This window comes from Leptosomus discolor, chromosome 2, assembly GCF_034619465.1.
Source record: "Leptosomus discolor isolate bLepDis1 chromosome 2, bLepDis1.hap2, whole genome shotgun sequence".
Classification (NCBI taxonomy): Eukaryota; Metazoa; Chordata; class Aves; order Leptosomiformes; family Leptosomidae; genus Leptosomus; species Leptosomus discolor.
In genome coordinates, this window is record NC_141392.1 from 103,266,952 (window position 1) to 103,281,721 (window position 14,770).

Here is a 14,770-nt window from a genome sequence, read left to right on the forward strand (position 1 = left end):
CTCTAGAAGTGTCAGAAAATAGCAATAGTAACACAATTTTTGGGGGTACTTGAAGTATTTGTGCTTTGTTTTTCTCAGTATTGTTCTTTGGTTAGATTTATCCTATGTTACTTCGTTTTTACATGGGGGTATGAATGAGAAGTGGTTAACAAGTAGCTGTCTCTTTAACTGTGTGGAATATTGAAAGCAGGTCCTGACCCTTCAATCTGGTATGCAAATGCCAACACTTTCTATCTGCTAGGTTATCACTGAGGCACTTGAGAGGACTGCAATTGTCTTGATTTTCTGCTCTTTCACACTTTGAGTAATTATTTCTAATCATGCAACATATGTGCAAAATTCTTTCTTACTTACCTAGTGTCATATTTTTTAAGAGTTAAGACAATGTAAAAAGTGAACATGATTGTTTTATTTACATTTTTTAGTCAGGTGTTTTTGTTTGGATCTGCTGCTTTATATTTTCCTTGGGGCATGTTCTCTTTTTATTTTGTTGTTTCTAGAACATGTGAAAATACATATGGATAGTTGGTTTAAAAAGTTCTGTGATGGTGTTTTACAGATCCAGGTCATCAGCTTTGCCACTGAACATAATTGGGACTCTCTTGAAATATACGATGGTGGAGATATGACAGCACCACGTCTTGGGAGTTTTTCAGGTGAGGATATGCCATGATTTAAACATGCAGCTCTATATTTAGGTGCATGAGAGAACACATCTTTCTTTGGTCACACATATAGACAAGGAGTTTATTTGTAATGTTTGTGATTGTAATGTTTGTTTGTGATATCATTATGAAATGTTCCCATTTTGGGGAGATTTTAGGTACTGTAAACATGTCAACATTCAAACTCAAAGAGAGATTTTCAGAAGAAAATGTAATACCGAAATGTTTAGCTTTGATTAGTGGGATTTAGGCGACAATACTTCCACTTCTTTCTTTTATCTTACCTACCCCTCCCATAGAGAAGATATAATGATATAACTTGGTACTGACATTCAAGGAGCTTCCTTTGATAGCTTTGACTTAGTTTATCCTTGTTAGCCTCCCTTTCTTGGGAAAAAGATGAAGCATTCAGTATTCATCCAAACTCACCAAACGTCAGAGACCAAAAAAAATTACTACAACTGAGACATAACAAACTATGTAATTTGTTGTTTCACATGTACATCAGGCATATATGGTTTTACTGACTTTTTTTATAAGACAATTTTTATAGAAAGAGCATGTTCTATAAACCAAGCTAAGAGAAAGAGATATCTCATATAAGATTAAGTCACAAATATCCCAGATTCATAAATTTTATCAGGAGCCTGATCTGATTCTGATGTAGCTAAAGCATTTTGTGGAATTTGCCTCTTTGGTGACTTCACAGACTTTTCAAGTATAGATATATATTGGATTGTGTAAGGAAATGAGTAATCAAGTGAAAAAAATAACCACGCTATTTATTTGGATATTGAATTAAATAATTTGAAGTAGCACCTCAAAATTCACATATTAAAATGTGTTGTCAGTTAACCCCAGTAAGCAGCTCAGCCTCACCCAGCCACTTGCTCACTCCCTTACAGTGGGATGGGGGAGTGAACCGGAAGGGTAAAAGTGTGACAGCTCGTGGGTTGAGATATAATATGCAAAGCAAACACCACACGCACAAGCAAAGCAAAACAAGGAATTCATTCACTGCTTCCCATTGACAGGCAGGTGTTCAGCTGTCTCCAGGACAGCAGGGCTCCGTCATGCGAAATGGTTGCTTGGGAAGAGAAATGGCATAACTGCCAACATTCCTCCCTTCCTCTTTTGTCTCCCAGCTTTTATTGCTGAGTATGACATCATATGGTATTGATATCTCTTTGGTCAGTTGGGGTCAGCTGCCCCAGCTGTGTCTCCTCCCAACTTCTTGCCCACCCTCAGCCTACTCACTGCTGGGACAGTGTAAGAAACAGAGAAGGTCTTGACTCTGTGCCAGCACTGCTCAGCAATAACTAAAACATCCCTGTGTTATCAACGCTGTTTTCAGCAGAAATCCGAAACACGGCACCATACCAGCTACTATGAAGATATTTAACTCTATCCCAGCCAGACCCAGTACAAAAGGCTATAACATTTTATATTAAATGCTAGTAACTATGCTGTGTATTAAACTGGCAATAAGGAAGAAAGAAATTATGAAATGTAGTCAGCTTTGAGAAGTGAAATATGTCGCAAATATATAGGACCTGTTGGATAAAGAACTGATGAAATGATTCATTTAGCAATATTCCATTTAACAATACCCAAGACTCAAAACACTTTCTTATTCTATACTAAAAGTGTGTCATCTGGCTTTAGATTAAAACACTTCCTAATTTCCAGGAAAACTGAAAAAGACAGGGTTTTTTATTAGAAATATTTAATTGGAGATAAGGGTAGCACAGCTTTATTGTGGGTTTCTCTCTTTTGTATAATGGATGTCAGACTTAAAATGAAGAATTATTTTGTGTATGGGAAAGGCCTAATGAAGAGTATTTAAACATGACATGAAATCTGCTGTTCTTAAGACTGAACCAGTAATGTGACATTGAAACTGAATTGCAGGCATAATTTCATAAGTGGTAAAATTCAGAAGGTATCATTTCTCTCTTACTAAATCTTGTACAATACCATTGTCTTCTGATTCACTCTCTGAGAATTCATCTGTCTTCTAAATATGAATTCAAGATGCACAGATGTGCAACTAATTACTAAGAACTTACTAAATTGTGCTGTTAAACTATGTCACAGAGTTGATATGGAAAGGTGAATTCACTGCGGTCTGTTTCTTAAGGCAGACTTTACAGAGATAGATAACTATACCATTTCCTTGTGCTAGGGCACAGCAGGGCTGGCAGCTACCTGCATTTGGGGCTCCCTGGGGCAGCAGGGCAGGGCCAGGCAGCCAGGGCCTATCCCACCTCCCCAGCCAGGAGCAGGGCAGCCAAAGGCACCGGGGCAACACCAGTCCCAGGCATTGGGCATCTCTCTGGGGACCAGATTAGGCTGAGGCAAGGCTGGGACATCAGCCCATGGATGGACCCAGCTCAGCAGGGCCCATGGCTGGGTAGGGCAGTGCCATGGGGAGATGGAGACCAGCCCTGCTGCGGCATCACTGGGCAGGGGCTGATGGCCCCAGGGAGGTGACATGGGGTCCTGGGCCATGGGCAAGGTGGGGGCAGGCCCCAGGGGGTTGGACAGGGCCAGTAAGGGCTGTCTGATAGAGCAATCTGGGCCCTTACATATTGTCTCGTCATTTTTTGATTAATCCTGTGGGTTATCAGTGAATGGCAGAAATATCAGGGCATTTTTCTTCTTTTTATGCTATAGTAATGCTTGTGATGTGTGAATGGTATTTTAGGGGAAAGTGATAGGGGCTTCATAAACAAAGTTATAATAAAAATCCTGAGACCATGGGGTAACAGACAAAAAGTTACCTTGTGCTGCTGTCTTCTTGGTGGCAAAATACATGGATTTTTGTACAGCCACTTTGGAAGGAAGCTGCTGTGGATAGGACTCATGTGTTGAATGCCAAGAGAGATTCTCTCCAGGCATGCTCTTGTGGCATGCAGTGGAATAGTGAACCAGTTAGTTTCTTGTGCCTAATATTGATAGGTGATGCTTCTTTGTGTGCAAACTGATTATATTTAAGACCAAGTATTCCAGATGACACTAAACAGTGTTGAAAGACATTTAGAGTAACTGGAAAACTATGAATTATTTTTGCTTTCAATATTACCTGTTCATCAAAGCAGTGCTTGTGGTTCATGAGGAAATGAAAATAACATTGCATTTAAGTGACAACCGCCAAAATAATTTCTCAGTTTTTTACAACAATTGCTGTGCCATAGAGAATATATCTAGGTATAGCAGATTTTTGATTAATGAATAAAGCTTAGTTGCCTTACCAAAACCTCGAATGAAACAGGAGCATTAGTGACAGACAATGTTAATTCATATTATTACTAATCAATTTTATCATCAGTAGACATGTTTCCACGTTTACATAATAATGTTATATCTGGATTTTTTAAATAAAATTAAGGAACTGTTTGCACAGATCAAGTCTTAATTGTCTCACTTGGGAAGACCACAGTTTTTACAAACAGGATAGAATTTTACTTGCAATATTCAGAAGAAATAAAAAAAAACCCAAACAAAACCATAACTGGAATTGATTTTTCTCCTGCAGAGGAACTATACTTCATTTTTCATTTGGAAAAGTGAAACTTCTTAGATACCTAGACAGCCTTTCACACATGCAGTGTAGTGTTCACCTCTGGAGTGAGATACATTGCTCCTGGTTGTCATTGCTAACACTTGAAAGGGATAGTGGACAAAATTTTCTACAATAATATCATAATTAAACATTAATTTAAGTAGAAAATGTGTCCTCATTCCCTTGTAAGCCTTGTAAGGAGGAAAACATACACTTACTGTCTCCTAGGAGAGTTCTTTATTTTCCAGATTATGATACAAAATTCGGAGCTTCCAAATGCCCTTGCTTTCTAACGCTCCTCACCGAGGTGGGAGGCTGGGTGCGGCTGGGTAAGGATTCCGAGATGAAAACTCAATAACAACAGAGTGTTATTAAGCAGGAGTTCTTTATTGCAGCGCTGGGCAGCACTGAGGATGTTCCACCATGAGTGCTCCAACGGGCTAGCAACACACATCAGTTCATACACACAAAAATCATACATATTCATCAGATTGCCTGAGAAGGGCAGTCTTCTGATGATGAGTGCCCGGAATTCATTTACATAGTCCAAGCGCGCACAGTACATTTAGGGTTAGGGTCTTTTCACCCTCCGGTGGTCGTTCATAGCCTTCCTCACGCTGTCCGCTAGTTGCACTTTGGGCTTCCTTTGTCCATATATAGTCATTGAATGAGCTCATCAGTCCTTCGGCCTCGAATGTTACAAGGGCTCGGTTTAAAATACTTCCTTGGTGCTTATCTCGGCTGAGTTCATGTTATCAGTGACTTACACGGCAAGCCTGATGAACTTGCTCAAGGTCTGTTTAATCTTGTCAGGTAAGATGTTACCTATTTATCAACGCTGCTCAGCAAATAGTTAAAACCATCCTTGTCAGGGAAGGAAAACTCAGGAAAACAAAGATGCAAGCAAAACTAAACTAAACAAAAATGCAAGTAAGGCTTTTATGTATCACAGTGAGGCCTTAGTCAGGGATTGTCAGGGTTTAGCTCTTTCAAGTACAGATTCTCAGTAAAGAGGTTAAGTCAATCAGTCTGGTATGCAAACATGGTATTCATCTATATGCGTGTTACATGTCTACACCTAAGCTATTAGTAATGAAATCTGCTTCTACCCTTTAAGTACTCTTTCTCTCTGATGACAATAAAGGAAGTCCAAAACAACTAGGACATTGTGGACACTACACGTGATCACCACACTAAAACATATCCTCCATGCTTCATATACCCAATCCTAGAAGAAGTAGATGTTGGCAAGTGATCAATAAAATTTCAGTTAGATCATAGAAACATAGAAAAGCCCAGGTTGGAAGGAACCTCAAAAGATTATCTAGTCCAACCTTTTGTGAGAAAAGGAGCCTAGCACTCTGTCCAGTCATGTCTTGAAAACCTCCAGTGATGAGGACTCTACCATATCCCCAGGGAGGTTGTTCCAGTGACTGATTATTCTCACTGTAAAAAATTGATGCCTCTTGTCTTCTCCATGTGGCTCCATGTGAAGAGAGAGCCTCTGTCCTCTTCATAGCTTCTCTTTAAGTATTGGAATACTGTGTGAGGTCCCCTTCTGAGCCTTTTCTTCTCCAGGAAGAAGAGACCTAACTCCTTCAGCCTTTCCAAATATGGCAGGTTCTCCCACCCTTTGATCATATTCACGGCCCTCCTTTGGACCCCCTCCAGTGTGTCTGTGTCTTTCTCGAACTGTGGGGACCAGAACTGGACATGCTATTCCAAGTGCGGCCTGAAAAGCGCTGAATAGAGTGGGATGATCACACCGCTATCTCTGCTAGTAATGCCCCTCTGGATGTAGCCCAGGATCTGATTTGCCTTGATGCTGCAGTGGTGTACTGCTGGCTAATGATCAGCTTGTTGTCCACTAAGACCCCAAGGTCCCTTTCAGCAGGGCTGCTCCACACCCACACAGATCCTAGCCTCTACTGAGCTCTTTGGTTATTCCGACCCTGGTTCAGGACTTTGCACTTGTCTTTGTTAAACTTCACACTGTTCTTGCTAGTCTGATCTTCCAGCCTGTCCTGATCTCTCTGTAAGGCGGCTGACGTGTCAGCCTTACCACCCGGTTTAGTGTCATCAGCAGACTTGGTGAGAGTGCTTTCAATCTCATCATCCAGATAATTTCTGAAGATGTTGAAACAGTGTGGGGACCAGTATCTATACCTGGGGGACTCCACTTGTTACAGGCTGTCAGTCATTGAATGATACAATTATGAGAATAATTTATTTCTCATGGTACAATAGGATGTAATTTCTCATCTTTTTGAATATCATCCTTTAAGGAAGTAAAAGACTGGCATTAAATGTTAGCAGATCCTACAAAGACACAGAACTGCCAGAAGAGGAATTTTGTTAGGTCAAGAGTACAATCTTTCTGAGTCAATATCCTCATACTTACAGAAAGGTATCTTAAACATCCTTAAATGTATTTCAAATTCCATACGGATACTGTGAAAAGTCCTCCCTCTGGGAAGATGTTTCAATATTTTCTGTATTCCATGGTACGTATTGTGTGACATGAATGCTCTGTGCTGTCTGTGAATTTCCATCCTTGAAGCTTCCATGTTAGACAGTAAAACCTTCCTTAAAGGCCAACTTGTCATTTTTTAGCTCCTCACCATTTATATCAAGATTTTGCTTAAAACAGTTTTAGATTTAAAAGTATTTACTATTTCCTAGTTTAGACCATGGATTTATGAAGATAATTCTTTCCAGCATTTCTTTTTAACCCTGAGTTTCAAGCTTATACCTTGGCTTCTCACAGTTAGTATAGAAACAGCAAATGCCCCACAGGAGATGAAGATATTTCTTATGCAACCACTACTGAAGTTCATAGAATCATAGAATTGATACTGTCTTGGAGGGTAATCATAGAAAATGATGGTTTATCCTCAGTAAATGGTCCAGCTTTAGACTGTGGAATATGAGTTACATAGTAGTCATATGGTAACAAAGAAAATGTGTCAGACTTAACAATGCTAGTGCCAAAGAATGTGTCCAGGGTTAAAGGTAAATATGTTATGTAGTGCACCCTGAGGTCAGTGGCAAACAATTATATTATAGTTATTTGAATTAGATAAAGCTAGTATGTCTCTTATTTTTTTGGTGTTGCATCTGCTTCTTCATTTCCTGTCATACCCTCAGAATAAGTAGTTGAAGTATTATTGTGGGAAGGTGTGGAGTGGACATAGAGAAAAAATCTCAACTGCTCTGTTCTGTACTGCAGGTTTTTTACACACGTGGAAAAAAGTCAAAGTTTGTGTTGAGCTTGTTCTCACAGTTGAGCTTGTTCTCATAGTCAAATCCTTATGTGATTTTTTTCTATTTACACCTTTTTTTTTCTATCCAAGTCAATAAAGTTTCATCTGAACATGATGGGATCTTATCTGATTGTACTTATATTGCATCTTAGTGTCATGACTTGTAATCAACATTTTCCTGCAGCTTCAGGAGAAAACAAGGCAGAACATAGCAGAATGTTTGCAATTCTCATGCACATAATGAGAAGAAAATGAGCCTGTCTGATTCAGTCCTGGTTATGTGTTTTCAATATAAAACTCTGATATATCAACATGCTACAGTTTATTCCATAACTTTATTTTTCCAGGTACAACTGTACCAGCGTTGTTGAATAGCACCTCCAATCAACTTTACCTGCATTTTCACTCTGACATTAGTGTGGCAGCAGCTGGTTTTCACCTGGAATACAAAAGTAAGACTGCTGATTTTTTGAAACTTTCTTAGGAAAAAGCATGCATATGGAAAGGGAAAGAGAGAATTGGTATTGTTCTTTTGGTTTTCTTTTCTTCCCTGAGTACTAAAGTCTACCCAGCATGAACCTGATATAAGTGATATCTATTAAACTGAAATTTTAAATGATGTAACATTTGAAATTGATGAAAACCAGCTTTCATAAATTAGCAGCATATAACAAATCAACTTGGCAATTCAGAGTAACATTTGTAAAACGTGGGGTCTAATTATGATGTGGGGATTTTTTTCAACTTATTTCATCTTAGTTCTGAAATTTAGGTAACAAAAAAAAAGTCATCGTTTCACTGCTTGGAGATAGATAAAACCAGAACACATAGTACATTTTTTTCTTATTTATACGTGCCTATATTTATTCCTTGTTGTTCTTTCCTTCCTTCAAACTCTTTTCCCTCAACAAATTGCTGTAATTGCAAAAAAGCCATTATAATCCCAGAGCTACAAGAAAATACTAGTTATTTTGGTAAATCTCTGGTGGTATAAGCAGAATAACCTAAGAAGTTTAATGGAAAATTCTGCTATATATGAACTTTTTATATGCTTCGTGAGCAGCTTGGTTCTGAAATACAGTGGTTTGGTGTTATAAACATCAATGGTTGTCGTCACATAATCATATTTACTTCAAACCTGCATGTTTGTATTAGCTCTCTCAAAAACTTTAAAAACTATAGAATAATAGTAAATTCAGCACATTGGCTTGCATGATATTGCTTTTAACTGGAAATAGGTATTGCTAAGAATATTCTAGTCTTTAAAAAATAATGTGATGACGAGTTAACAGTGATGAATGCTTTAATGAAGGTCAGAAAGTAAATCCTCTTTAATTTTTTAATATGAACATGCTCTATTTTCTTAAAGGGCATTCAAGAATTTTCTTGCAAATGGAGTTTGGTTTTGTATTACATGCATTCCAATATTAATGTCTAAAAATGTTAATATTGTTATCCATGTTTTTAAGAAGTAAACATAAATAAATCAACACATGGGTGATCTTATACTAAGCTCAATTTAGGACTGAGATTAAAAGTTGTATAAAATATAAATATGTACAGAATTTTGAAATACGAGATTTTTCAGCTCATAACAAATATTTTAAACTAAACATAATCCACAAGATAGTCTTATGTTTTCATTTAGTTTCTTGTTTATTTCAAGCATTTATATGAAAGCAAGTTGTAGGTTTTTTGAATACCATCATTCTGATGGTGATGCAGAATGAAAATGTAACTATTACTTTTGCAGAACTTGTTTTTAGAATCTACTATTTTGACAAAATTGTCTTTTTTTCAGCTGAGCATCCCTCCTCCCCAATTGGTTAGCCTGTTTTCCTCCCTAAACCTTTCCCCTTAACCTGCAGTGAAAGTATAATTCCATATGAAATGTAAAGAAGTACAAATTTATTCTAGAAAGTTGCTGTACAATGAACATTTTAAAGTTCAATTTTTATCTTTACTGTATCAGTTTTATTATCCCTGTGAGTCATGGGAAAAAAAAAAAAAAAAAAAGGTGTTCCTTTAACAAGTAAAAAGTGTTTGGGAGCATGCAAGGTCACTTGGATTTATGCTTTTGTTTGTCTCCTAATTGCCAGTCCCACAAATGTGCTCTGTTAAAGCATCTACTGACTTCAGTGGTGCCAATATTTCAAGGCCAGGGTTTTTTAGAAGTGCACACCAGTACAGGTCAAGGTAGCAACATTCAGCATTCACAGCTTAGTTAACTATTCTGCTGACAGTCTGGCAGGAAAGAATAATTTCCTTTCTTATGTGGCTGTATGGTCTCTGCAGGGCTAGCGGGAGTGCAGTACCTCTATGTATGTCTCTGAATACAGAAACTGAGCAAAGCCCCACAGCAAGAATTTACTGCTTTATATCGAACAGCCACCTTTTTAGATCAAGAAAGAAACAGAGAAGGAAATACTTTTCTGTGTAACAAGATAGAGATACTGCTAGTGTTTGACTATGAATTCTGAAGCCTGAGATCATTTGGTCACCTACTGTTTGAAGCAGCATCGGAAAAATAAATACCTTTGGTTCAGAAGTCAATCTGAAATTTGGAATAAAAATGTCCTTTGGTTGAGAGGTTGTCTTATTAAGGTAAATACAAAAATATCCGGTGTCTGGGAAAAAACATTCAACATGAAATGCTATGTTAGATCATCAGATACTTTTGATAAAAACAAAGAAAAAAGAGGGCTAGAGTCATAGTCTTTCTAAATAAAATGCTTTGCAGCTGTAACATTCAGCTATGGTATAAGAGGCCTCAGTTCAATTCTTTCATCTTTTTGCAGAAATGTAAATGTCTGAGTAGTCATAGTGGGGGTCCTCAATATCTACTTTTAAGGCTGTTCTGCTTTATAAGACAAACTAAGCAGCTGGAGCAGGATTTGTGTCAGCATTCTAATTACCAGGAAAAATTGTCAATAATTCAGGTTCAGCTTTTATTTAAACATTTTGTAAAAAGTAGTAGAGCCCTAAGAGCAGCTGCATAAAGAGCACACCACCATTGTGAGGCCAAAGACCTATCTTTAATGTGTACATTTAGAGGACAGCTGGGCTTAGATGTATGTAGGATGTATGCAATTGGTCATGACGCTTAAGTGGGTACATGGTTTTCAGTTCTTAAATACGTATTTTAAAGGTTTATAGAATGGAATTATGGAAGAGAGCTTAGGAGTTACTCTGCTTTGCTGAAATTCTCTGTATATGTCCATGATAAGGATACTCCTCTGAGTAGCAGCAATGTGGGTTCAAATCACTGCAGGTAACAAAGGCCTTCTGTCCTTACTTTTTGTAAGCTGCCATAGCTGCTTTGCAGGAATCCACTCCATCATCTTTCAGTTTCTCTTCATTGAGGACAGAGGAAAACCAATGGATTCTGGTCCCTGCAGTAAGAAAGTCTTTTTTCCTGTGGTGGTTTCGTGGCTGGCGTGGTTTTGGCAGCAGGGTAGGGGGCTATGGAGGTGGCTCCTGTAAGAGGCTTCGAGAAGCTCCCCCGGCCCCAATTTCGGACCCATCTCTGGCCACGGCCAGACCAATGGCGCCTCTGCGAGTAACTGTTTAAGAGTGAAAGAAGCCGTTAATGGCGTCTCTTTGTTCTGTTTGTGTTGGTGAGGAAGGGGGATGGGAGACAGACAACCCTGCGGACACCCGGGTCAGTGAGGCAGGAGAGGGGGAGCTGTGCCGGGGCAGGGGTTCCCCTGCGGCCCGCGGTGGGGTGGCGGCTGAGCCCCTGCAGCCCCTGGAGCCCAGCGGCGGCCCAGAGGTCGCCCTGCAGCCCGCGGAGGGCCCCGGGCCGGAGGAGCAGGGACCGGGCCCGGAGCAGCCGCGACTGCGGCCGCGCTGGAGCCGCCCGTCGGTGGGAGGGCGGCAGCCCCGGGAGGGACCCGCGCTGGGGGGCTCTGGGGAGCTGCGGCCCCGCGGGAAGGGCTCGCGTTGGGGCGGTTGGAGGAGGAATGTCTGCCGGGAGAGGGACCCCGCGGTGGGGCAGGGGAGGGCTGCGAGGGCCCCTCTGCCTGAGGGGGAAGGAGCAGCGGAGACACCTTGTGCCGGACGGGCTGGGACCCCCATTCCCTGCCCCCTGCGCTGCTGGGGGGGAAGAGGGAGCAGAGCTGAGCTGGGGGAAGGTTGTTGGGGCGGGGAGGTGTGTTGTGTTTAAGACCTGGTTGTACCTCTAATTCTCCTTGATGGTGGTGGCTGTTTTGTATTAAATGTGTGTTGTTGTCCCCAAGTTGAGTCTGTCCCTTTTGCCCATGACCATAACTGCTGAGTGAGCCCTCCCTGGCCTTTGTCTGGCTCCTTCAGCCTTTTTGGTTGCATTTTCTCCTCCCCATCCGTCAGGGGACGGGGTAGGGGTGAGTGAGCGGCTGCGTGGGGCTTTTGGAGCCAGCTGGGTAGGCTCAAACCACGACATTCCCCATTCATCAATTCTGCTGTTTATTGTAGCGCTGCTCTTTTATTTCATGGGATCACAACAAAAGAAAATTGTGACGTATTGAAAAAATAGTATTTCAAAGGTGAATGACAGATTTCCAGACAGATTTACATAAAATCCTTTTCATGTCCTGATCAGAAAGCAAGCTGAGTAGATTAGAGAGAGGAAGAGAAAGCATAAAATTGCTGGGAAATATTGTCAATAAAGAACTCCTATCAGTATAGGTTAATTCTAAAAAACCCCAACAGAATTATGGCAGTTTATATGAGCTGAAAAACTGTCCCTTAGTTTTGTTGTCATGGTTTAACAACAGCTGGCAACTAAACACCACACAGCAGCTTATTGACTCCTCCCTGCTCCCCATGGAATGGGGAGGAGAACCAGACAAGAAAAGTAAGACTTCTGGGTTGAGATAGGAGCAGTTTAATAAATTAATAATAATAATATATTATTATTACTATTATTATAGTAATGAGAAGGGAGATAACAAAAAAAGATAGAACCTAAGAAAGACAAGTGATGCACAATGTAATTGCTCAGCATCTGCTGACTGATGCCCAGCCAGTCCCTGAGCAGGGTGTGACCCCTCCGTGCGGGCTCTCCGCACTTTACATACTGAGCATGAGGTCCAATGGTATGGAGTATGCCTTCCGCTAGTTGAAGTCAGCTGTCCTGGTCATGCTGCCTCCCAGCTTCTTGTGCACCTGCTCGCTGGCAAAGCGTGGGGACCTGAAAAGTCCTTGACTTGGTAAGCGCTACTTAGCAACAACTAAAACATCAGCATGTTCTCAGCATTATTCTCACACTAAAACACAGCACTGTACCAGCTATTAGGAAGAAAAGTAACTCGATCCCAGCTGAAACCAGGACATTTGTAAAAAAAAAAAATAATAAAAAAAAAAATTACAACAACATAATCATGGAAGCAAGCCAGAATTAGTTAATTTGTATTTTTGTGTTTTAAAAATCTCCAGCATAGCACTTCGGCAATGTAGATGCAGAGGATTAGTTATTTAATGTTGTTTTACCTATGGATAGACAAAAGTTTATAGAGAAGAAAGACTCCAAAAAATTACTTTTAGCTAGTCCTCAGAGAACTGGAATTGGTGGGCACGCTTTTTAACTTAATTTTCAACTAGGTCATTTTGTTCTTCTTTAAAGTATTTTGCTGTAGAAATTTGGTGGGTCTTCTGTGTCCCTGATTAAAATTTACTAATAGTTTTATTGGAAGGATTTCATTTACAGCTATGCTTATTTTAGTATTTGAGTAACACTTATGAATCCAAATGTCCTTCTCTATAGTTACTTCTCTTTTGTTGAAGGGAATGGCTTTATTTATGAAGGTTTTTTTCTTGAGCAATCAATTGCTGTCAGTCAAAACTAAGAATAAAAATTCACAGTTGTTCTGATTTTTCAGCAGATTTCAGGGAAATCCACAGAGATCATGGCTTAATTTTATTTTCCAGAATAATAAACCAAAATACTAAACTACATGACTACCTACATCCCTCATGGTATACAGCCTTAAAGCTCTTTTTTTCTGCTACATACATATAGTTTCCAGTTAGCATTAATTGAAATTATATGTATGCATCAGAGGACACTGGATCCTTTAATATATTCTTAGATACAAGTATTTTGGAAAGAGGAAAAGCTATCCATCTTTGAAATAAAGCGAAAATTTGCAAATCCTCTTTTCACATTTCACATTGTATTGCATCTTTTTCTTTTTGTTTTCTTGCTTTCTTTTAATTTGGAAACTAGGCATAGTGTTTAGTCCTAAAACATTTAAAACATTTCAGGAAATCTACTTAAGTAGATGAGCCTTGTTTTAAATCTTTTGAGGTTGAATAGCAAATACTATATGAACAGGAAGTGCAATGGAAGTTGCTGTGTACTCATTGTTCCTTGATTAATAAGAATTACAAATTATTGGAACTAAAACCCTTCCTATGCAAACACCTAGTAGGTAAGAGAGTGCTAGTTCTGAACAGTAAAGGGATGGCCTTACACTTTAATATAATTTTTTCTCTAGTGAGAAGACCTTTAGGAATTACAGTGAAGACAATTAGCTTTCCAGCTGTGGATGTTACTCAAAAAATACCAATTCACAATAAGAATCACATCAAGTCCACATAACTTCAAATCTTGCATCAGCAGGCTACAACAGGGATAGAAGAGTGAAAGTGAACTTAATAGCATTTCATCTAGCCTTATCTTCTGCATATATTTCAAATTAGAGTAGCAGGTAAAACTGCTCTAAACTAACCATTCCAGAATCCTGCAGACCCCTGATGTCATTATATGAAGAGAGTCTTCATAATGACGTTAAGAAATGAGGATCATTTAGGAACATTCCCTTCATCCCGGAAGAAATTCCAAGGAGCAAGGAGTAACAGAGTAGAGTGTCCTTAAGTCATTACTAAATTATTTGTCAAGAACAGAAATTGTATATCACCTTAGTATTTTAGAATAAATGGATGAGAGTATCTATTTGAAAAGATATTTTCATCCATGTAAATGTTATAAGCATATCTGGTTTAGATTAGTATGTTAGAGAAAACAGCTGTACTTCAGTAAAAAGTATTTACTTTGTCATCATTTGATCACATACCTTATATTCTGCACTCTGTATTGCTGTTTTAAAGTTTTATAGAACTTCATAAATACTTTACAAAAGCTTCAGCCACTGATTACAGCTTATTTTAATCCTAAATATTTCAAGACAATTTAAATAATTGGATAAGTATTGTTTTATTTCTGGAAACTTAGTCTTCCTTTTAGTGATGTGTCTTTGTCTTGTACTCTCCATTTGCAGGTTCTTTCTATTTATGTC

The 14,770-nt window shown here is 39.2% G+C and overlaps 1 protein-coding gene across 1 annotated transcript in view; it reads left to right on the forward strand.

Moving 5' to 3' along the window:
• CSMD1 (CUB and Sushi multiple domains 1) overlaps nucleotides 1-14,770 on the forward strand; it is a 1,224,748-nt gene that overhangs the window by 1,041,089 nt on the left and 168,889 nt on the right. Inside the window, exons 36-37 of the mRNA XM_086461528.1 lie at nucleotides 560-656; nucleotides 7,841-7,945. Coding sequence (XP_086317654.1) covers nucleotides 560-656; nucleotides 7,841-7,945 — 202 coding nt within the window. The remainder of the gene's footprint in view (nucleotides 1-559; nucleotides 657-7,840; nucleotides 7,946-14,770) is intronic.